Source organism: Barbatula barbatula (assembly GCF_947034865.1).
Source record: "Barbatula barbatula genome assembly, chromosome: 24".
Classification (NCBI taxonomy): Eukaryota; Metazoa; Chordata; class Actinopteri; order Cypriniformes; family Nemacheilidae; genus Barbatula; species Barbatula barbatula.
Genome location: NC_136787.1, coordinates 8,324,909 through 8,347,178, shown reverse-complemented (window position 1 = coordinate 8,347,178; position 22,270 = coordinate 8,324,909). Strand labels below are relative to the sequence as shown.

The following is a 22,270-nucleotide window of genomic DNA, read 5'->3' as shown; positions in this document are numbered from 1 at the left end:
CATGCATTTCATGAGAAGGAAGAGAGTGACGGAAGAGAGAAGGAAAGAAATAAAGGAAATCGATAATGCATACTTTTTCTGACTGAAAGAGCATCATAGATGCTACTCAAAATGTAAAAGATTTCCTTCTTGCCAGCGCAAGCTGAATGGCATCTTTCATAATAGCATTACTTAATGCATCGTGATGCATTGCAATAGAGACAAAGATGCTGAAAAGCATCAAATGAATTTAATACAACAATGTCCTGATGCAAGGTCACATCACTGAATGTTTTCCAAGTAGGTCCAAGTGCAAAGTTTTCAACATCCGGTGAAGTTCCTTCCCTGACCATATATGGGCAACACATAGGAAACTCGCTCAAGGGAACATTTGGATATTTACAAATATAAATATGAAGACACAGACTGAACATACAGGGTAAGTCTCTAAATTAAATTTCCATTACGAAAGGACAAGTGCAGGTCTGCGGTAAGCAAACTTAATGGTCTATGCATCTCATGTTATGCTCTGGCGGATATCCGTAATCTTTTCATAAAAAGAAAATGGGGTTTGAGGTTTATTAGACCTGGTCTTGTCTCTTCAGCTAGTTAATAAACTGTAAACAGCTGTTAAGTCAAGCCATCAAGCTTCTGACAGGATTTTATAGGATGATTCAATTTAACCAGTGGGAATGGAGAGGATACAATGGGATTGAAGATAATCAGATTGCAAATCCATGTTAATGGATATCAATATCATTTCAAGTGCAATATGTTAAGTCTTAGTCTGGAGATGAGGATGCTTTGAAAACTGATTGATTCTTACGACGATAGCATGTTTTAAAAAAACAAAACACTTAAAAGTTAAGCTTGTTGAGTTACCTGAATCTCCCTGGCGTGATATATGATAATCAGACCAAGAAGAATGATTGTAGAAAGGCTTATCAGGCATTTCAGGGCTAAAGAATACAGTGACTCCTGCAAAAAGAAAATGGGATTAGTCAGTGTTCACACATATGCACTAAATCGATCCTGCTAAAACGTCCCTACGTTTTTCAAGTAATACTGAAATGCATCACACATGCTTGCATGAATTACATCATACAGAATCACAAGTTTAGCGGAGAGTCATTTTAACCTTGTTCGGTACACAGAACATAATGCATTGTTGCAATTCAAGTTATAAAGAACTAAAAGTACACAGCTTTTTTAAAGCCACCTGCCGTGTGATTTTCCCTCCAAGGGGTCACACCACAGAGGAGCAGCTACAAATAGAAGTGCTTTCAGATTGGGCAATTAAAAACATACATATATTCTAAATAACTGCATCTTTAATTCTGTTTTTGGCATACATAACACGCTTATGGTTTATCTTTCAGGTTAAATAACTTGTGTAGACATTTTGTTGAAAAAGTGTTATATTTAGCAGTGCACAACTAAAAGTGAAGAGCCAAACTTTTACAAGCAATGTGAAATAATATTGATTCTACTTTATGTTGGGTTTGTGCATAAACTGATAAATGACTTAACGGAATGTGAATTCAACTTAAAACTAAAAGAAAATTGGGGATTCTCATCCAGAAGAAAATAATATTTCGCTTAAATCACTTTTTTCTTTGGCTAAAAGAGTGAAAAATTCACACGAAAACAGCCTCGTTTAAACGCACTGTCTACCATCCAAAACGTGAAGGATAAACGTGACCTTGCCACGGCTTTTCATTCATCCCCACATGCCAAAGTTCACCCTATAATTCGCCGAGCAGACCCGCGTTAATGAATTCTGACCTAGATGTGGGAGACCCGCAGGATTCGGGCACTATTAAGTTACGCACCTTTCCGTAGGCTCCCCACGAGAGTTCGGTCTCAATAACCATCACCACGATGCCAAACATCCCAAAGATGAGCGCGTAGTCGCTCAGGCGCTTTCTCTTCTCAAACAAGGCCCTCCGGTGCCCGAGCTTCTGTCCGATGTTCTGGTTCTTCTTTTTACCCGATTTTCCTCCGCTGTGGCCGTATCCACCCCCTCCTCCGTCCCCCGCCGAGTAAGGCATGAGGGTGGTGGAGTTGTTCTCCGGTTTGGAGGCGACAGCATCGGAAGCGTCCGCCGCAGAGACCGGCTGCAGTGGTTGGGACTCCGAATCAAACTCGTGCAGGTTTCTGCGGGACGAGCTCAAGTTGCTCAGCGGCCGCATCACGCCGCCGTTATATCTGCAGCTGCTCATGGTTATTTGGGTGTAAGAGTTACTCTCTCTGTGGCTGCTGGCCGGACTGCCCCGGTTATTCTGGCGGTTCTGGTCGCGAAGAGGATGATGTCTGAATGAACTACCATGACTAGAGGGCGTGAACTCGCTGTACTGAGCACCTTGCCTGGTTGAAGATGACACGGACGGCGTCCTCAAAGTTCCCAGCGGCGTCCCGTGCAAAGGTTGCCGTTTTCTCCCATCCTCGCAGGTGGATGAGTTATTGCAGGTGCAGTGCCTGATGGAGCGCTCGTCCTCGCGTCCGCAGTATTGCTGGTACTTACAGTGCTGCTGCTGCTGCTGCTGTGGATAGAAATCGTTCTGCAACTGCAAAGGGGTTTCCATGTCAGAGCTGCTGTTTAAAGCAGCAGCAGTCTGAGAGCCCCGTGCGTGCACCCTACCGAGGGGGCGTTGTGATGAGTAACAGTGGATAAAAGCAGGCGCGAGGACGGACCCATGTCGGCTCCTGTAGATGTGGGAGCGCGCTTCCGATTGGTCGATCGACCCAAAACAACTGGCCCGACGTCACTTCAGGAAGGTGGCAACACGCTTTTCAAAAATACATGCGTTCACAAATATACATGTAGGTTCCCCCTCGTGCTCGCGTTACACTTCGTTGCATTGCGCGGCTGCACCTGTCATGATTTAAAGACCCGTCAAAGAAGGGACATGAAGAAATGTTATATGTTTTATTGACTAAAGTTGGCTATGAACTGTCAATAACCATTATCTTTAATTAAGCGTTCATACCTGTTCATCAAGTTTCTTACTTTTCGTTGTCATCGACTCGTTAGAAAATAAATATGTTCATTCTGTCACTTTACGTGTGCGTTCGACCAAATAGCGCGTGCAGGCGCTACCGCCTGGCGTTCGCTACGAATTTTGTTTTTTTGTATTCAAAGAAATCTTTAAAAGTAACAATACAGATCACACAATAGAGCACACAAAGAGGAAGAGAAAAAATTAAGAAAGAAAAAATAAAAATAAATACAGTAAAAAACAGCAAGTATTTCTTCTCTTTCCTATGGACAATGTGTCCACAAAAAAATTATATATAAATAAAAACATCTTTAAAAAAAGAGCATCCATAAAAATAGACGGGATATTACGAATTTAAACTGACTAAATTAACGTTAAACATGACGTCACATCTCGGTTAAAACAATACAAATTCGTTGTTTTCATTTTTTCGCGAGAACGCTTCCTCAGTGATTGAATGCATATATTTTCGAAACATCTTGACTTGATATTTTTCCTCGTCAGTTCGTAACCAGCTATAGATTAGATTAGATTCAACTTTATTGTCATTACACATATACAAGTACAGTGTAACAAAATGTAGTTTAGGTCTAACCAGAAGTGACATTAGCAAGTTCAGGATATACAGTGAATAAAAACAGAATACAATATTAGAAAAATACTATACAGTGGGCATGGACTAAGAAAATACTTTACTGTATGTTCTATGAGAAATCGACAGTAGATTTTTACTTTGAACAATATATACAGCTGGCTATATACTAAGAGCAGAAATGTACAGGTGGCTATGAGCAGATAATAATTTAGACTAAACAGTAGTGCTAGTGCATAAATTATAGACAATAGCTATTAAAGTTGCAGTACAATAGATGAGTTAATGCAGTTATTGAAGTTACAGTACAATAGATGAGTTATACAGTTATTGAGGTTACGGTGCAATAGATGAGTTAATGCTTTTATTTTAAGTTACAGTGCAGTGGATGAGTTATACAGTTATTGAGGTTACGGTGCAATAGATGAGTTAATGCAGTTATTGAGGTTACAGTGCAATAGATGAGTTAATGCAGTTATTTAAGTTACAGTGCAGTGGATGAGTTATACAGCTATTGAGCTTACGGTGCAATAGATGAGTTAATGCTTTTATTTTAAGTTACAGTGCAGTGGATGAGTTATACAGCTATTGAGGTTACAGTGCAATAGATGAGTTAATGCTTTTATTTTAAGTTACAGTGCAGTGGATGAGTTATACAGCTAGTGAGGTTAAGGTGCAATAGATGAGTTAATGCAGTTATTGAGGTTACAGTGCAATAGATGAGTTAATGCAGTTATTTAAGTTACAGTGCAGTGGATGAGTTATACAGCTATTGAGCTTACGGTGCAATAGATGAGTTAATGCTTTTATTTTAAGTTACAGTGCAGTGGATGAGTTATACAGCTAGTGAGGTTAAGGTGCAATAGATGAGTTAATGCAGTTATTGAGGTTACAGTGCAATAGATGAGTTAATGCAGTTATTGAAGTTACAGTGCAGTGGATGAGTTATACAGCTATTGAGCTTATGGTGCAATAGATGAGTTAATGCAGTTATTGAGGTTACAGTGCAATAGATGAGTTAATGCAGTTATTTAAGTTACAGTGCAGTGGATGAGTTATACAGTTATTGAGCTTACGGTGCAATAGATGAGTTAATGCAGTTATTTAAGTTACAGTGCAATAGATGAGTTAATGCAGTTATTTAAGTTACAGTGCAATAGATGAGTTATACAGTTATTGAGCTTACGGTGCAATAGATGAGTTAATGCTTTTATTTTAAGTTACAGTGCAGTGGATGAGTTATACAGTTATTGAGCTTACGGTGCAATAGATGAGTTAATGCTTTTATTTTAAGTTACAGTGCAGTGGATGAGTTATACAGCTATTGAGCTTACGGTGCAATAGATGAGTTAATGCAGTTATTGAGGTTACAGTGCAATAGATGAGTTAATGCAGTTATTTAAGTTACAGTGCAGTGGATGAGTTATACAGTTATTGAGCTTACGGTGCAATAGATGAGTTAATGCAGTTATTGAGGTTACAGTGCAATAGATGAGTTAATGCAGTTATTGAGGTTACAGTGCAATAGATGAGTTAATGCAGTTATTTAAGTTACAGTGCAGTGGATGAGTTATACAGTTATTGAGCTTACGGTGCAATAGATGAGTTAATGCAGTTATTGAGGTTACAGTGCAGTGGATGAGTTATACAGCTATTGAGCTTATGGTGCAATAGATGAGTTAATGCAGTTATTGAGGTTACAGTGCAATAGATGAGTTAATGCAGTTATTTAAGTTACAGTGCAGTGGATGAGTTATACAGTTATTGAGCTTACGGTGCAATAGATGAGTTAATGCTTTTATTTTAAGTTACAGTGCAGTGGATGAGTTATACAGCTATTGAGCTTACGGTGCAATAGATGAGTTAATGCAGTTATTGAGGTTACAGTGCAATAGATGAGTTAATGCAGTTATTTAAGTTACAGTGCAGTGGATGAGTTATACAGTTATTGAGCTTATGGTGCAATAGATGAGTTAATGCAGTTATTGAGGTTACAGTGCAATAGATGAGTTAATGCAGTTATTGAAGTTACAGTGCAGTGGATGAGTTATACAGCTATTGAGCTTATGGTGCAATAGATGAGTTAATGCAGTTATTGAGGTTACAGTGCAATAGATGAGTTAATGCAGTTATTTAAGTTACAGTGCAGTGGATGAGTTATACAGTTATTGAGCTTACGGTGCAATAGATGAGTTAATGCTTTTATTTTAAGTTACAGTGCAGTGGATGAGTTATACAGCTAGTGAGGTTAAGGTGCAATAGATGAGTTAATGCAGTTATTGAAGTTACAGTGCAGTGGATGAGTTATACAGCTATTGAGCTTACGGTGCAATAGATGAGTTAATGCTTTTATTTTAAGTTACAGTGCAGTGGATGAGTTATACAGTTATTGAGCTTACGGTGCAATAGATGAGTTAATGCTTTTATTTTAAGTTACAGTGCAGTGGATGAGTTATACAGTTATTGAGCTTACGGTGCAATAGATGAGTTAATGCTTTTATTTTAAGTTACAGTGCAGTGGATGAGTTATACAGTTATTGAGCTTACGGTGCAATAGATGAGTTAATGCTTTTATTTTAAGTTACAGTGCAGTGGATGAGTTATACAGTTATTGAGCTTACGGTGCAATAGATGAGTTAATGCTTTTATTTTAAGTTACAGTGCAGTGGATGAGTTATACAGCTAGTGAGGTTAAGGTGCAATAGATGAGTTAATGCAGTTATTGAGGTTACAGTGCAATAGATGAGTTAATGCAGTTATTTAAGTTACAGTGCAGTGGATGAGTTATACAGCTATTGAGCTTACGGTGCAATAGATGAGTTAATGCTTTTATTTTAAGTTACAGTGCAGTGGATGAGTTATACAGCTAGTGAGGTTAAGGTGCAATAGATGAGTTAATGCAGTTATTGAGGTTACAGTGCAATAGATGAGTTAATGCAGTTATTGAAGTTACAGTGCAGTGGATGAGTTATACAGCTATTGAGCTTATGGTGCAATAGATGAGTTAATGCAGTTATTGAGGTTACAGTGCAATAGATGAGTTAATGCAGTTATTTAAGTTACAGTGCAGTGGATGAGTTATACAGTTATTGAGCTTACGGTGCAATAGATGAGTTAATGCAGTTATTTAAGTTACAGTGCAATAGATGAGTTAATGCAGTTATTTAAGTTACAGTGCAATAGATGAGTTATACAGTTATTGAGCTTACGGTGCAATAGATGAGTTAATGCTTTTATTTTAAGTTACAGTGCAGTGGATGAGTTATACAGTTATTGAGCTTACGGTGCAATAGATGAGTTAATGCTTTTATTTTAAGTTACAGTGCAGTGGATGAGTTATACAGCTATTGAGCTTACGGTGCAATAGATGAGTTAATGCAGTTATTGAGGTTACAGTGCAATAGATGAGTTAATGCAGTTATTTAAGTTACAGTGCAGTGGATGAGTTATACAGTTATTGAGCTTACGGTGCAATAGATGAGTTAATGCAGTTATTGAGGTTACAGTGCAATAGATGAGTTAATGCAGTTATTGAGGTTACAGTGCAATAGATGAGTTAATGCAGTTATTTAAGTTACAGTGCAGTGGATGAGTTATACAGTTATTGAGCTTACGGTGCAATAGATGAGTTAATGCAGTTATTGAGGTTACAGTGCAGTGGATGAGTTATACAGCTATTGAGCTTATGGTGCAATAGATGAGTTAATGCAGTTATTGAGGTTACAGTGCAATAGATGAGTTAATGCAGTTATTTAAGTTACAGTGCAGTGGATGAGTTATACAGTTATTGAGCTTACGGTGCAATAGATGAGTTAATGCTTTTATTTTAAGTTACAGTGCAGTGGATGAGTTATACAGCTATTGAGCTTACGGTGCAATAGATGAGTTAATGCAGTTATTGAGGTTACAGTGCAATAGATGAGTTAATGCAGTTATTTAAGTTACAGTGCAGTGGATGAGTTATACAGCTATTGAGCTTATGGTGCAATAGATGAGTTAATGCAGTTATTGAGGTTACAGTGCAATAGATGAGTTAATGCAGTTATTTAAGTTACAGTGCAGTGGATGAGTTATACAGTTATTGAGCTTATGGTGCAATAGATGAGTTAATGCAGTTATTGAGGTTACAGTGCAATAGATGAGTTAATGCAGTTATTGAAGTTACAGTGCAGTGGATGAGTTATACAGCTATTGAGCTTATGGTGCAATAGATGAGTTAATGCAGTTATTGAGGTTACAGTGCAATAGATGAGTTAATGCAGTTATTTAAGTTACAGTGCAGTGGATGAGTTATACAGTTATTGAGCTTACGGTGCAATAGATGAGTTAATGCTTTTATTTTAAGTTACAGTGCAGTGGATGAGTTATACAGCTAGTGAGGTTAAGGTGCAATAGATGAGTTAATGCAGTTATTGAAGTTACAGTGCAGTGGATGAGTTATACAGCTATTGAGCTTACGGTGCAATAGATGAGTTAATGCTTTTATTTTAAGTTACAGTGCAGTGGATGAGTTATACAGTTATTGAGCTTACGGTGCAATAGATGAGTTAATGCTTTTATTTTAAGTTACAGTGCAGTGGATGAGTTATACAGTTATTGAGCTTACGGTGCAATAGATGAGTTAATGCTTTTATTTTAAGTTACAGTGCAGTGGATGAGTTATACAGTTATTGAGCTTACGGTGCAATAGATGAGTTAATGCTTTTATTTTAAGTTACAGTGCAGTGGATGAGTTATACAGTTATTGAGCTTACGGTGCAATAGATGAGTTAATGCTTTTATTTTAAGTTACAGTGCAGTGGATGAGTTATACAGCTATTGAGCTTACGGTGCAATAGATGAGTTACTAACCGTAACGAATTTATTATTGCATAACACAGAAAGCAAAATAATCGGAAACACACTTACTACAATTTCAAAAGTACCAGAACAACAGCGGAAAGCGCTATCACGCGAACACTGTTTGTATTCATTTATAAAGCGTACTATGAAGAGCAGCAAGTGTGAGTCGCTGCGGTATACTGCAGCCTTTGTTATTGTTGTCTCGGCTCCTGCCAGCTTGCATGCTAGTGATCAGACTATCCGATCGACGGGGCTTTGTCAAACTTAAGTAACGAAGTGATGTTTGGCATCTCTTGTCATAGTACAAGAGTATAGATATAAAATAGACATTAAATGCGCGTTCTTCAACCCGAGACAAAAGATGTTCTTCAATTTTTAGTATGTTCTTTTTTATATTTAAATATAGACTGACGCTACAAATTATTACAATTATAAATATGAATATATATATATATATATTAACATAATAACGCAATCTTAATAATGCATTATTGTTTTAATCATTACCATCTTCTGTCATCCTCGATCCCGCTGAGACTCAAGTCTGCTCGTATGTAAGTACACGTGCGTACCTCTACGGCCACCGTATTTACAGATGTTAACCGGTTAGCTTGCGTGGTCTCGGATACGACACAACCGGCGAAATATCGCAAACAATAACGACAAGAGAAATTCGTAGAGTTCGACGGGGTTTAGTGGTCATTATCAATGACAGAGGCCGACGAAAGGCTGTTTATTGACGAAGCGATCATTCATTTGCTCGGCGGCGTGAGAGTCCTTTGTTATGGAGAGAGACAGAAAGATGTCTTTATTGTCCGAAGTCAGCTCGTTTCGATAGATGGATTGATTCGGGAACTGCCAGTCAGATGTCGATTATGACCTCATCAATAGATTCATGACATGATATTTAAACCTGGATTCAGCTGTTGTCAAAGCATAGCCTGAACCATGCGAAGAAAGAATGGAGCAGCATCCTCGAATCATGTGGATCCTTCGGGTAGGCTGTGAAGGTGTTAAGAAGACAAGACTGTTCATTGGAAAATAGATGAAAATATGATCTATTTTTAAAATACTGTTCAAAGTCAAGTGGGATGCACTTACAACAGTGAACCCCCAATAGGTTTCATTAAAAAATGACATTTCAGCACAAAGGGACAGTTCACACTCATCATGTCATAACAAACCTGTATGACTTTCTTTTATTTTACTAAAACCTTGTATCTCCATATTTCATTATTATAATTTTTTGCTATAAATCATTGTTATTAATCACCCTTTATGTTTACAAATATTTACACATAAGAGTTTGTCAACTTTGACAACACGGTGTTTAATCGTTTAAAAAGTACAGAGTTTTTTCCATTTCCTGAAAAACTGTGAATCTGGACATCCAAGGGTTTGGAAGGACAGCAGCGACATATTGAATAACGTAAAGGGGGTAGTTAGGCTCCCATTGACTTCCATTGTATGAGCAAAAAAAAACACAGCCACAAAAAACCTACATTTCTCAAAATATCCACAGAAAGAGTCATATAAATGTTCAAATTGTCACGGTGGTGATTAAATAAGACGTTTTTTTATGAAATTCTATAAAAGAAGACAAGTCAGAGTCTAAACCTTTGAACAATACAGTTATCTCTGTTAGCCTGAAACATAAGCAGGTTAAGCTTTAGAAAAAGCTTGAATGCTTTTTGGATAAAAGCATCTGATTGTAACCAATAGAGTCTGCCCTACAACTTGACATAGATTTTGCCGTCGTATAAATGAAATGCTTCTAATGTCTCTGCTTTATTCTAACAGAGTCAGATAATGTCATTCCGGAGACACCTGAACCCAAACGTCCATCAGGAACCTCCATCGCCCGTTCTGATTCTGACTCTGATGTCGAGATATCTGGCAGTTCTTTGATGCAAGTCAGGTGAGTTATCATCTTCAGCATGCAGCATCATTGCACTGTCGAAAGCACACAAAAGCATAACCGCACGTTTTTCACACTTTGATATCAAGCCAAGAGGAGTCTGAGAACAAAGCAGAATCAAATGAGAATGTGGCATCACCGTCTTCTGGTGAAGAGGAAGTGACTGTGTTAAAGACAGCGGGAATTCAGCAGCACAGATCTACCTCACAAAGAAGCCAGATACAACAAAGGGTAAAGACAACCATTTTCATTTTAGTCCCCTTAAAGCAGGGCTTTCCAACCAGTCACAAACAACAATGCAAATAATGAATGCAAAAATGAAACCTTTATGACTTTCTTTCTTCTGCAGAACACAAAAGAAGATAGTTTGAAAAAAGTTGGTAACCAAACAGTGCTGTACCCCATTATATTCTAATGTATGGACACAAAAACCAATGCAAGTGAATGGGGGCCAGTTTTTTTTTCAAAATATCTTTTTTTGTGTTCTGCGGAAGAAAGAAAGTCATGCAGGTTTGAAATGACAAGAGGGTCATAGGACATCTAGAATTGTTTGTAAGAAATTAGCATATTTTTGAGTTGATCAATTTATAGACTCAAAACATAGACTCAACAATACCAAGCATTCTTGTAGACACTATGAATCCCAGCCTTTTTTTGTAATGTGTGACAATAATCATCTCATTGACATTTCAGGTGACCAAGAGCTCATCCCCCTCAACCTTGAACACATCTGAGAGAGCAGGTACAGATGACCCTGGCGAGTTGCTCCATCAGTCTTAACAGATCCCATAATAAAACCGTATTGATCGCTCTCACACAACTGTGTGTGAGATGAAGATGCGTTTACCGCATCGATCAGTGCGCCGCTGAGCCCCGTCGACATGCTCTCTTTTTCAGACTCTGATTTGGTCCACGGGAGGAGACAGCAGCAGATGTGTGGCTCTTCCCAGGAGAGTCCCAGCTCCCGGCACAGCAAAGACAGGGGGGATCCGTCGGTGAGCTCAGTCATTGGATTTCCGCGGCACGCAATCTCACTGATTCTCTCAATTCTGACAGCAAAGCCTTAAATGGCCCTGCAGAGCTACTGAGGCTACATCCCGATCAAGGACACTAAAAGGATGTCTTTTTCACATGGGATATCAGCTGCCAGGCTGCTGGTTAATCCCTTTTTTGGATGATTTACGACTGCATTGTTAATCTATTCGTCATTTGCATTGGGGAGTGTGTACATGACACTCTTCGTGAATGGGATACAAAATGCCTTTTTGTTCACGCCCCCGCAAAGCAGGAAATTTCATCCTTCGGAACATAAAATAAAGATTCAAGTTACATTAATTAAATAAAATGTATATATTTATAAAGTACATATAGATGACAGATTTTTAAATAATGCCTCAAAAATAAATTCCTTAATACATTGTTTTACGAATGGTTGACTTTCATTGTTAGAGACAGACAAAACGGTTGACTGCTAAGATTGGTCAGGCCGACCATCGACAGAATTTAAGGGGTAAATGCAGACATTTAATGTAGTTACACCAGTCGACTTTTCATTACAGATTAGAAATTGATCGAAACTGATTTAATATATCTAATAGTCTGTGTATTGTTACTTTATCAATACTAAATACTGAAACTTCACTAGGTTTTATCTGTCTTAACAGATGGATGATTCAGAGGATGAAGAGCCAGAGCCGAGATCTAAAGAACAGGAACGGATGCTGAGAAAACTCCAGAGAAAGTTCCCAAACCTCAATAAAAATGTAAATAAGCACACAGCGTAACTCAGTGTGACTGATGTTGAAGTTGACTGAAGGCTGGAGCTGGTATACTGAAGAAATATTTGTCTTTCACCTTGAGGGCTAATTCTGAAATCTGGTCTCACAGGAACTCAGGGATGTACTGCATGAACATGGCTGGCTCGTCGAAGATGCCTTAGAAGCGCTTCGAATGTTTTCTGACACTGGTGAGATCTGACGGGCGGTTTTATTGTAGTTTTAGGGATTATCAAACTGTTGTATGCATAAAGTGAACCAAGAATATTTATATTCTAAATTGATTTACATTCGTTTTGTAATTTTAAATGTTTATCAATTGTAATGTGTCAATTTTGACATACGAGTGTTTTTAATATAGTTCTGCGTAATCGTTTATTTATTATTGGACTATCATTAAATGAATGCACAACATTGCAGTAACACAAATGTATTAGACGAACTACCCAAAACTAGACATGCACTAATAAATCGGCCAATAATCGTATCGGTCGAAAATGACAATTTTTTTACACTATTGGTCACACTGTGCATCAAAAGAGGACAGGTAAATTTAACCTGTATATAGAAAAGGTTAAGAAACGTCACCAGTTTGATGTTCAATATTAATAGTCACTATATTATTAATAATATATTATTATATATTATTATAATTATAAAGAATAACAGTCAGGAAGTTAAGAAAGATTAGTTTAATCTTCAGAATCGGTATTTGCAGGTATCACTCCGAATCGATGTCTGTGGAGTTATCGGTATCGGTGCATCTCTATTTAAAGCTACATCAGTAGTAAATACTAGCGATAGACCGATATAACAGCATGGCCGATATAATGCGTGGATATTTGGAATTAAAAATTTCGACATCTGCTGATACATTTTTGTGGCAAAAACTGTGAATACGGACATATACCAATTACGGAAATAAAAGAATTTTACATTATTACGGAGGTGAGCTGAAATGTCTAATTTTACAAAAGGTCGCGAACCACTAAGTAATTTTTGTTCGTTGGCTCTTTTTTGTTACACCAATATAAGAGCGTCTTGAACTCTACTGACACCTTTTGGTTAGGAGGCAGTAGCACAAAGCAAAGGTCTTGGGTTGCTTGCATCATTGTAAAATAAATACATCCATTAAAATCTTCCATTATGGATTTATTCTGTAATCAAGAAGATTTTTATTATTTTGAAAGATATAATTATAATATAACCTATAATTAAATTATAATTTTGGATGAAATCTGTTACCATGATTGCAGCGTACCCTATTTGTACTTGTTAAAGCTCCTACATTCTTTCTGTATGTTTAGCCGTCGAGTCTGAGAGCGATGAACCTCAAACGTCCCCTGCTGCCAAACGCACCAGACGGGTCACAAACACCCGTCAGAAAGCTCAGGTCACCCAACGTCCCAGCACAACCCCGCCGAAACCACGCAGATCTCTTAGGACCCAAACGTGTCAGATGAGCAGAAGGCAGTCGGCGGTGAGCTCAGAGGAGGAATGCATCGACTCCGATGCCTCTTCTGTGAATCCATTACTGGACTCTGACGCTGACCAGTCAAACGAGACTCTAACCAAAGTGAAGTCTGAGATCCTCGGCTTTTTTCAGACGGCTTCAGTGGACGAGCTCACACTCATTGCAGGATGCTCTTTGAAGAAGGCTCAGAAGATCATTGAGCTCAGACCATATAAAACATGGAAAGATCTGGTGAGAAAACGAATGCAATCTTATTTCTGTTTGTAACTGCTCATCTACAATTACTTGTAGGTCATATAAGAGTAACACATCTGCTCGTCCGGTTCACAGGATTATGCTATGCGCAGAGGGAACAGCCTTTCCACCGGGCTGCTGGCAGGATGTCGTGATGTTCTGAAGGAAAGAGAAGTTGTAAAGGGTCTCATGAGCAAGTGCGAGGAGATTTCCAAAAAGCTGGTTCAAGATGTAACCCAAGTGTTGAACAAGGGCTCGGGTTCAATGAGCCAGCCTCAGATCCTCACTAGCACGTAAGATTTTACTAACATCATAGCTTCGGACAGAATTTTTTTGATCTTTGAGATGGCATATTTGATATCTTGCATGTTGTCATGTCATTGTGTTTTGCTATGTTATGTTAATTGTTTGTTTAGATTACAGTTAAAGCCATACCAGCTGATAGGACTGAACTGGCTTGCACTACTGCATCAGAACAAACTGAGTGGAATCCTGGCAGATGAGATGGTCTCTGTCCCAAAAATAAATATTGATTTTCTGAAAATGAATGTTAAAATATGATTTGTTTGACATTTAGTCATTGTGATGCACTTTTGTCATTGCTAGGGTTTGGGGAAGACCATCCAGGCCATCTCATTTCTGGCACAACTGTATCAGGACGGGAACCATGGGCCTCATCTTATCACTGTTCCTGCCTCTACACTTGGTGAATCAACTCAAACCATTTGAAGCATCTTTACAATCAACAGATATTTTCATAATAATTATTCATCTTATGTTACTTTTACAGATAATTGGGTCAGAGAATTGGAACTTTGGTGCCCCAGTTTAAAAGTGCTGGTGTATTATGGTAAATATAAGCATCTTTTATAAACTATTTTTAAGGAGAATCGTGTTCTTTTAATCTAAAGGGAAAGTGTGTAGTTTAGTCCCGAATGTATCTCCAGGAGGAAATGTGGTCCAATGGTTGAAGAATATAGGTGCTTAACCAAATCATATCAAATATATACACTACCGGTCAAAAGTTTTTGGACACTTCATATTATTATATATTATTTTAAAAGATGGTGCCAACCTAACTAGGGATGCTCCGATCCACCTTTTTTGCATCCATTTCCGATACCTGAGATTCAGTATTGGCTGATACCGAGCACCGATCGGATACAAAGGTACATTTTATGCTGAATGACTTATAAACCGTATGCACCACTGTGCAAGGCATCAGGCTGGATTTAAACAATAATTCCCTAACCCTGTAAAACAAAAAAACAATTGTTTACATTTAATCATTTAGCAGACGCTTTTATCCAAGGTGACTTACAAAGAGTTCGGGGAGCAATAAGCGATATGTCATAAAAGAGCAATAGTACATAAGTTACTAGTTTCAACAAAAGCTAGACCTGTTGAGAGAAGAGGGTTAGTGTACTTTTTTTATTAAACCAGCACCAGTGTAAATAAAACAACAAATTCACAAGCTTAAACTTGACATTCAAAATTAAAGTGCAAATAGAAATTCAACCTCCAAAACAAAAGCAGCTAAATAAAACAACAGCTTCACTAGCTTGGCAAATCTGTACAAATAAATAGAAACAAAATCTCTCTATAACTGTGGGGATGAAATCTCTGTAAATGCATCATTAAATTTGTAGTATTATAATTCCAGGTTTTATTAACACCCCTCGTAACATTTACTTGGTATGCAGCGGGGGAACTTTTTTTTTGGCATAGCTGTTGTAAAATACCTCCAAGTCGCGGATGTTTTGGCTCACTCCACGCTGTTCATTACTCTATGCTCCATATGTTGTTCACTTGCATACAGAGCATGTTGCTAGTGTACTATGATGTCACATACTGCGCACAGCCAAGGCTGGAACCGTTTAAGAGCCAGCATCTCCATAAACTCGCCTAGCAGAAATTTGATGTCAGATCTGTGCAATTGTCACCGATACCCGATCTAGAATTATATTCAGTAATGACACCAATACCCGATATATCGGATCAGAGCATCCCTAACCAAGATCACTATAGCTTAACTAAAACTTTATTTTTTTATTTTTTACAGCTGGTTTCAGATAAATTAAATAGGAAAAAACACTTTTAGGCTGAAATAAGGTTTAGGCTGACACTTAAATGATTTAGTGGAAATTATTGAAAACTAAACTAGAGCTAAAAAGCAGTATTAAAAATAAATAAAATAATACAATTAGAAATAGCATAAAGTTTAACAAAAATTTACATGAGGACTTAATACTAAAGCAAATTTTACTACTAAAAATAATTCTTGCATTAAAATAATTGTATTGAAATAATCTATTGTACAGGGACTGTACTTTACGGATCTTTGCGGATTCGGGATGCATAATCTTTGTTTATGTTGTTGCTGCCTAAACCGTCTATACCAGAATATGAGAATACCCACTTCAACTTTAATGTCATGTGTAAAGAAAAAAATATTTTTTTGCTAGGGTCTGTTGAAGATCGAAAGTACATGCGCTACGAGATACTGAATCGACTGGTGGATTACAACATCATAGTTTCAACGTAAGTATTGAAGTTGGCTTTGAAAAACGAGCTCAAATACGCCCAAGTCAAGTTGTCATATTCTTCCTAGACTACCTGAAAGCAAATCCAACAGGGGTACAGAGCATGAGGTGCCAAGTGAAATGTGTATCTCGATGCCCCACAAAGAGTCACGGGCCATGAAAGTTACCATAGAAAAAGCACCCTTGTTAATGACACAATAATGATAAAATACTCAGCGTTTGAGTGAACCTGAAAAGGTCCGAGTAAAATGACCCAGTCTCATTCATTATTCATGGTAATGAAACGTGGCTGTGCCTCGTGCCCTGCACCTTAACACCACGGCTCATTAAGATGGTCTCCTGTGCGCAGCTACAACCTGGCGATCGGAAATAATAGTGACCGCAGCCTGTTCAGCAAGCTCAAGCTGGAGTACGCAGTGTTTGACGAAGGCCACTTGCTGAAGAACATGAACTCGCTGCGATACCGACACCTCATGGCCATCAACGTAAGATCATCATGACTACCATACCTTGCATGTATAGGTGTTGTCCGTAGCAACTTAAGCCTGCCAATGGTCATTAAGAATAAATGCCCAGAGCTCTATTACATCTACACGGGCTGTTTTCGGTAAAGCAGGAGCGTTTGCTTCCCAGATGGGTTCACTTGGATTTAACAGTCCGTGCCCCCTTCAGACACTGTTTCTCTGTCTTTTGTGTCGCCCTTAGGCCAAACATCGTCTGCTGCTCACAGGGACGCCACTGCAGAACAACCTTCTAGAGCTCATTTCCCTGCTCAACTTCATCATGCCCAACATGTTCTCCAGCAGCACTTCACAGATCTCCAAGATGTTCTCCATGGTACTGCACAATATACATAATCATCACTTTCTCATAGGGCTGAACTTATTAGCTGTGGTTGCCAAGGAAACAGGCATTTAGACTTCACTCCTAAGTGGTAAACTTCAGCACGTACAGATGCGCGCTGCAGATTTTTGGTGAGAGGGGCCTATTTTAGAGATCATAAAAGATTTATTTTGTCGGTGGGAAAAATTGGCAGTATTGAATGGCCTTAGTTCAGAGGAACTGGCAGGTTAATTGCCTTTTCAATTCATCTTAGCCTCGAATGAATTCGGGCAGTGACGGATTTCTTGCAGATGTTGCAGTTTAGTTTGAATAATTCTGCATGACTAATAAAGAACCAATATACGCACAAAAATAATGATGTGTGTAAATAATATATATCGAAAAAACACTGTACTTTTTAAATGATGAAATAATGTGTTATTATCAAAAGTTGAATGAAGGGTGACTGATAATAATGATTTGTGATAAAAAAAATTAATCATGAAATATGGAGATACAAGGTTTCAGAAGGACAGCAGCGGTATAGTAGATAGTATATCATTTTCAAGCCAACAATCGCCATCATAAATGTGACCCTGGACCACAAAACCAGTCATAAGGAGCGTGGGTTTATTTGTTGCAATAGCCAACAGTACATTGTATGGGTCAAAAATCATAAGGATAATAAGTAATGAAATAAAATCATTACTGAAGTTTCATGAAGATATTTCCGTTGTAAGATTTTGCAGTAAATGCAGCAAAATTGCTAACAAAAATGGTAATATTGCCAATATTGTAATATTCTAGCCTTACAAACCAAACACCAATGGTAAGCTTATGTATTCAGTTTTCAGATGATGTATTAATCTCAATTTCCAAAAATTTAGCAGAAAGATTGAATGGACATCTCCAATGGCCGATGGAGATGTCAGAACTTGACACTGATTGACGATGTATACAACCAGTCTGTGCTGTCAGTCACGATAAGAGTCTTAGTTGCATTGGTTTGACATAAATGACAGATGACGTCGTTTAGTCTGCCTTCCCTTCAACCAAGATTTTACTGGGGTCTTGTCATACAGTCTGACACTCGGCAGTCAAAGACCTGATGAAAAAGTTGCAGTATGCCAAACATCCCCATTTGTGATCATGATTATGGCTGACGATTAACTGTCCTATAAATAATTTCAATAATAATTGTGATTAGGGTGATTTTTTTTATAAGTCATGCCAGTCCTAAATGACGATGATGGCTCAAATCCCGGGGGTTATTGAGGAGACATACGTTCCCACTTTTCTAACCAATCAGACTGTTGAATTTGACCGAAAATTTAAAAGAACAAAAACCTTGCAAACCACATTAGAATACCTGGCAACCCCTCACAATACCCTAGCAACCTAGAATCCGGATGACAGTTTTCCTCAGAAAAGGACAAAACTGATATTCTTTTGGTGCGTTTCTTCCAGAAGTCCTCTGAGGAGCAGAGCAGCTTCGAGAGGGACAGGATCGCTCACGCCAAACTCATCATGAAGCCGTTCATCCTCAGACGCGTGAAGAGCGAGGTGCAGCGCCGGCCACCGTTTGCATGCATAGTCGATAAGAAATATGCATAATGCATGCGCTCTCAAAATGCATGCGAATGTGAAAATGTGTTCGACAACATCTCAAATGCATTATTCAGCTACACGAGCAGATGGGATGCTCTGCTTGCAATGTTGACCCTCCGTATCCTTCCGGCATTCGGGTGATTCACTGACAGATAATGATGTGTCCGGCAGGTCCTGAAGCAACTGCCTGCCAAAGAGGAGCAAATCGAATTTTGCGGCATGTCCGAGAGGCAGCAGACATTGTACAGCGGCCTGTTTGACAAACTGAAGAGTTCCAGTAATGCCGAAAGTATGTATTTGTACCAGGTTAAAACAGAAGTATTTGACATTTTTTTTAACTTGCTATGTCTGGGATCGGTTGCAGAGCGCGAGCTGACCAACGTGATGATGCAGCTGAGGAAGATGTCCAACCACCCGCTCCTTCACCGGCAGTATTATACCTCCGAGAAACTTAAAGCCATGAGCAAACTCATGCTTAAGGTATGAGATACAAAGTTAAAATCAGGAAGTTCGGATCATCAAGAACGTGTTACTTTTAATTGGCTGAAATGTTTCCAGGAGCCGAGTCACCGTGATGCAGATCCGGCTCTGATCAAAGAGGACATGGAGGTGCTTTCAGACTTTGAGTTACACCGTCTCTGTCAGCAGTACTGTACTCTACAGGAATACCAGCTCGAAACAGACGTATTGCTGGACTCGGGAAAGCTCAGCCTCCTCGCACAGCTGCTCGAGTCCCTGAAGGAGAAGGTTTGGGAACATGTACTCCTGTTCCGTTCCACAGACTAAATTACACTTTCAACAAGCCCTCAGAGTACAATGACAGTTATTTAACTGTGCGGAAAAATACTTTCACACTCCGTTCCAATTAACATGCCTTCACGCTGCAATACAAGTATATGCTTTGTTTTTCAGTAATAGGGCTTTAAATACCGCTTTGTTTTAATAGCGGGTCATTAAATGTTAAGTATGCCGATGTCATGTCGATGTGCTTGTTATACCGATTAAGTATACTTTATATTATCAGGTCTCTTTGTATTTAAAGTTCTGTCATCATTTACTCACTCGAGTTGTTCCAAATCTGTATACATTTCTTTTTTTGATGAACACAGAGAAAGATATTTGGAAGAAGGCTTGTAACCAAACAGTTTTTGGACCCCATTGACTGCCATAGTAGGAAAAAATACAATGATAGTGAAAAGCGCCCCAGAACTGTTTGCTATCCTAAATTCTTCAAAATATCATCTTTTGGGTTCAACAGAACAAAGGAAATAATAAAGCAATTTTTCCTACTATGGTAGTCATTGGGGTCCAAGAACTATTTGGTTTTTAGCATTCTTCAAAATATCTTTCTCTGTGTTCATCAGAACAAAGAAAGTTATACAGAACAAGTTGAGGTTGAGTAAATGATGACAGAATAATTTTTTTGTTGAACTGTCTTTTTAATTCTTTTCCACAAGGGTGCATTATCTCTCTCCTTTCCCCCAGGGCGATCGAGTGGCTCTCTTCAGCCAGTTCACAATGATTCTTGACATTTTGGAGGTGTTCTTGAGACACCATAAGCACAGATACATCCGAATGGATGGTTCAACCCCCATGAGTGACAGGTAGGCATTCTTACACCCTACACATTGCCGGCTTTAAAGGGACTGTTCCCCCTTAAAATTATCATTCTGACATTCATTTCTCACCGTCAAGTGGTTCCAAACCTGTGTATATTTTCTTGTTCTGCTAAACAGAAAGTTAGATATTTGGAAGAATGTGAGCTAAATATTCTGGGACACTATTGACTTCCAAAGTAAGAAAACTTCTATGGAAGTCAAGTTTTCCACATTCTTCAAAATATCTTCTTTTGCGTTCAACAAAACAAAGAATGTTACACATTGTTGGAACAACTTAAGGGTGAGTAAATGAAAAACTCACTGGAAAAAAATGTCTAGCTGCCCTTCTTTTACAACTGACTTTCTGGACGATAAAAACGTTTATCCCCACTCCAGGAAGTAACATAAAAATAGCCAATGAAATCCCAGCTCGTGTTTCTTTACTGTTTTTATGTGCACTAGACTTACTTATGTGCAACGATCTGACTTTACTACTCACCACACCATTTACCCCGTAAATAAATAGGCTTTTAAAGAAAGAGGTTATTAATGCACCGGCATTTGATATCATCGTTCTGCTCTACCATCGTTGTTCTCTTCACCGAAGCACTTAGCCTCCCACTCCACCGGGACCGTCTCTGCTGTTAGTGAACTGTAAATCACTTAAGATGAAAAAAGTGTCTTCCAAATGGCAATTAAGTAAATGGACAGCAACTCTTAATCTCAACCTCTCAACGGGCTTTTACAGAATTGGGCTGATTGACCAGTTCAACACAGACACGGACATATTTGTGTTCCTGCTGTCCACCAGAGCCGGAGGTTTGGGCATTAACCTGACATCTGCAAATGTGGTCATTCTTCACGATATTGACTGCAATCCTTACAATGACAAACAGGCTGAAGACCGCTGCCACAGAGTGGGACAAACCAGGTAAGTTTTTGCGTGGAAAGCACGTGTTTTTGTCAGCACGCTTTATATCCGAGTTCATCTTTTTCAGGACGGTAAAGGTGATCAAGTTGATAAGTAAAGACTCCATAGAGGATGCCATGCTCCGGATTGGAGAAAGAAAACTCAAACTAGAGCAAGACATGACTGCTATTCAGGAAGGTGAGGAGACTTTCAAAAAGCCCAGGCTTGTCTTGTTCTTTTGTCAAATAAATACAAAGACACACAAGCTGATAAACATTCTCGCTTCTTCTAGGAGAAGAGGACACGTTTCCTGATGATATGACCTCTCTGCTCAAAGCATCTCTTGGACTCTGAAAGCCATCTCAGACTCAAAGCAAACTGTGATGATGTGACACTTGGTTGAATTTAAAAGAAATTGAAATGTGCTTTACCTACACTACCTGCAAAAAATAATGTTAAGATGAACAGATGTTTACATTTCTTTTTTACTTACTGTTATACTGCGTTGTATGTTTGTTTGTGTTTTGTATATGTGGAGGAAAGTGTTTGATTAAAAAAACTTGTTATGTTTGATATCAGAGTTTACATAGGCCTAGTGGTTTTGACCTGGGCAACTTGGTCTTCGGTCTCAGATAAATGTATACATACTAATAACCTCAACCTTACAGGTCAGTGCAGTCTCCGAATGACCTTTTATAAAAAAAGTATCAGTGTCTGAAATTAATGTTTGACATTTTTAACCCATTTATTCATATCAAATCTGACTGGCTACTCTTTGGACCGACGGGTCTGGATCTAGGGTCATTATTCAAAGACAACAATAATCTGTAGCTGAAAATAAGGTGCACTCGGATTATCAAATTTACAGTATGCGTTTATTTATTAATATACTTTATTTTACAAACAAAGAAAAATACACGTGTGAATTTAGAGACAATGGCGTAAAATACTTAAATAATAATAAAAAAAATTGTTA

General features: G+C 38.4%; 2 protein-coding genes across 2 annotated transcripts in view; one reads left to right on the top strand and one right to left on the bottom strand.

Moving 5' to 3' along the window:
* The window catches only part of kcnn2 (potassium calcium-activated channel subfamily N member 2), a 34,340-nt gene extending 31,544 nt beyond the window's left edge, over positions 1–2,796 (bottom strand). The window contains exons 1-2 of the mRNA XM_079447903.1: positions 1,812–2,796; positions 862–957 (exon numbers count right to left, since the gene is read on the bottom strand). Of these exons, the coding sequence (XP_079304029.1) occupies positions 862–957; positions 1,812–2,564 (849 nt within the window). The 5' untranslated portion in view covers positions 2,565–2,796. The remainder of the gene's footprint in view (positions 1–861; positions 958–1,811) is intronic.
* A 6,194-nt stretch (positions 2,797–8,990) lies between these two features.
* On the top strand, positions 8,991–21,871 carry smarcad1b (SNF2 related chromatin remodeling ATPase with DExD box 1b). Its single transcript, XM_079447902.1, has 23 exons — positions 8,991–9,409; positions 10,213–10,330; positions 10,420–10,561; positions 11,024–11,072; positions 11,228–11,325; positions 11,995–12,093; positions 12,218–12,296; positions 13,413–13,810; positions 13,910–14,106; positions 14,230–14,320; positions 14,420–14,519; positions 14,604–14,663; positions 16,279–16,354; positions 16,706–16,841; positions 17,062–17,193; positions 18,646–18,741; positions 18,958–19,075; positions 19,151–19,266; positions 19,345–19,533; positions 20,272–20,390; positions 21,133–21,315; positions 21,383–21,492; positions 21,587–21,871. Exons 1-23 carry the CDS (start codon positions 9,361–9,363, stop codon positions 21,646–21,648), a joined length of 2,817 nt encoding a protein of 938 aa, XP_079304028.1. The 5' UTR covers positions 8,991–9,360; the 3' UTR covers positions 21,649–21,871.
* Positions 21,872–22,270: the final 399 nt, after the last annotated feature.